Source organism: Hylobates moloch, unplaced genomic scaffold (assembly GCF_009828535.3).
Source record: "Hylobates moloch isolate HMO894 unplaced genomic scaffold, HMol_V3 SCAFFOLD_2, whole genome shotgun sequence".
In the NCBI taxonomy this organism is placed as follows: Eukaryota; Metazoa; Chordata; class Mammalia; order Primates; family Hylobatidae; genus Hylobates; species Hylobates moloch.
The window spans coordinates 135,445,532-135,447,368 of record NW_026652277.1 but is presented as its reverse complement, the minus strand read 5'-3'; the positions used below and the strand labels follow the sequence as shown (position 1 = coordinate 135,447,368).

Sequence of the window (1,837 nt, the reverse complement as noted above, 5' to 3'; positions counted from 1 at the left end):
ATATATATATATATATAATTCCACCAACCTAGAACTCTGTATCCTGCAAAATTATACTTCAAAAGTGAAGGAAAAAGAAAACTTTTTCAGACAGACAAAAATTGAGGGTGTTTGTTTCCAGTAGATTTGCCTTACAAAGAATGTTAAAAGAAGTTATTCAGAGAGAAGGCAAATGAGATGTTAGAAACTCAGATCTAAATAAACACACATAAATGCACCCTAAATGTATATACACACACAAATATATTTTACTGTTTGTATCTATGTATTTACAGCATATGCTCTATATATAAAAGATTGACTAATTTGATTATCTGAAGGATTAAGGGAGGAGACCACCCCTCATATTGTCTTATGCCCAATTTCTGCCTCCAAAGAAAGAAGAAGTAAAAACTAAAAGGCAGAAATGAAATCCACAGGCAGACAGCCCAGCGCCGCGCCCTGAGCCTGGTAGTTTAAGATCGACCCCTGACCTAACCAGTTACGTTATCTATAGATTCCAGACATTGTATGGAAAAGCATTGTGAAAATCTCTGTCCTGTTCTGTTCCCATCTGATTACTGGTGCATGCCACATACCTGCTGCTTGCTGAATCGATCACAACCTCTCACGTGGACCCCCTTAGAGTTGTGAGCCCTTATAAGGGACAGGAATTGCTCACTCGGGGAGCTCGGCTCTTGAGACAGGAGTCTTGCCAATGCTACCGGCTGAATAAACCCCCTCCTTCTTTAACTTGGTGTCTGAAGAGTTTTTTTTTTTTTTTTTTGCTTTTTAAATTGCTTTGTTAGCTTTAAATTTTTCCATGCAAATGGGTGAAACTACTGCTGACAGAAACTTAGAATGAGTGCAAAGGCAATCTTCAAATAGAAGCTGGCAACACAAGACCCACTTGACACATGGAAATAACATAGGGTTCACAGCAAACGGATCAGTAAAGGCATATTAGGAAAATGCAAGGAAAAAGAAAACAGCGGGAATCACAGTGTTAATCTCATGATAAATGGCAGGAGTCAAGGCATAAGGCAAAATTCATCATGATGGTCATGGTGATTAGAGAGCTGCCCCATAAGGATATGCAGACAATTCCTCAACTGCAGCTCCCTAAGTTTTCTTCTGATTTTTCTCATCTCCTCCGTGAATATTTCCATATCATCTCCATCTCCACCCATTCCATCATTGATCTGCCTATTGGGTATGGCCCATCGAAAATTAGGGGCAAGTCGGCGAGCCTGTCCCCGTCGATTTCCTGCAGGCTGGTGGCCTTCACCTCCTCCCAAAGGGCAGTCTTCCTCTCCATTCTGCGTAGGCTGCTCCATCTCTTCGTTTTCCTGGGCCTAACCTTGCAGTCTCCTCCTCCTCCGGATTCTCGCCGCGAGGTGCACCGCAGGGACACTTAGCCTCGCAGACCTGCTCTGCTTTTCCCCGGGCCGGATGCCCGTCTGAAGAGTTTTGTCTGCGGCTCGTCCTACTACAGGATAACTTTTTTTTTTCCTTTGAGATGGAGTTTCACTCTTGTTGCCCAGGCTGGAGTGCAGTGGTGCAATCTTGGCTCACTGCAACCTCCACCTCCCAGGTTCAAGTGATTCTCCTGCCTCAGCCTCCCAAGTAGCTGGGATTACAGGCACCCGCTGTTAGGCCTCTGAGCCCAAGCTAAGCCATCATATCCCCAGTGACCTGCACGTATACATCCAGATGGCCTGAAGCAACTGAAGATCCACAGAAGTGAAAATAGCTTAACTGATGACATTCCACCATTATGATTTGTTTCTGCCTCACCCTAACTGATAATGTTCTTTATAATCTCCCCCACCCTTAAGAAGGTTCTTTGTAATTCTCC

At 43.9% G+C, this 1,837-nt stretch overlaps 1 protein-coding gene across 1 annotated transcript; it reads right to left on the bottom strand.

The window, feature by feature from the left end:
* Positions 1 to 760: 760 nt before the first annotated feature.
* On the bottom strand, positions 761 to 1,441 carry LOC116471412 (protein BEX3). The gene has a single exon (XM_032157711.3). The coding sequence runs from the start codon at positions 1,314 to 1,316 to the stop codon at positions 1,011 to 1,013; it is 306 nt and encodes a 101-aa protein (XP_032013602.1). The 5' UTR covers positions 1,317 to 1,441; the 3' UTR covers positions 761 to 1,010.
* Positions 1,442 to 1,837: the final 396 nt, after the last annotated feature.

Coding starts and splice junctions, on each gene's coding strand:
- LOC116471412 (XM_032157711.3), bottom strand. CDS start 1,316: ATGGAGCAGCCTACGCAGAATGGAGAGGAAGACTGCCCTTTGGGAGGA.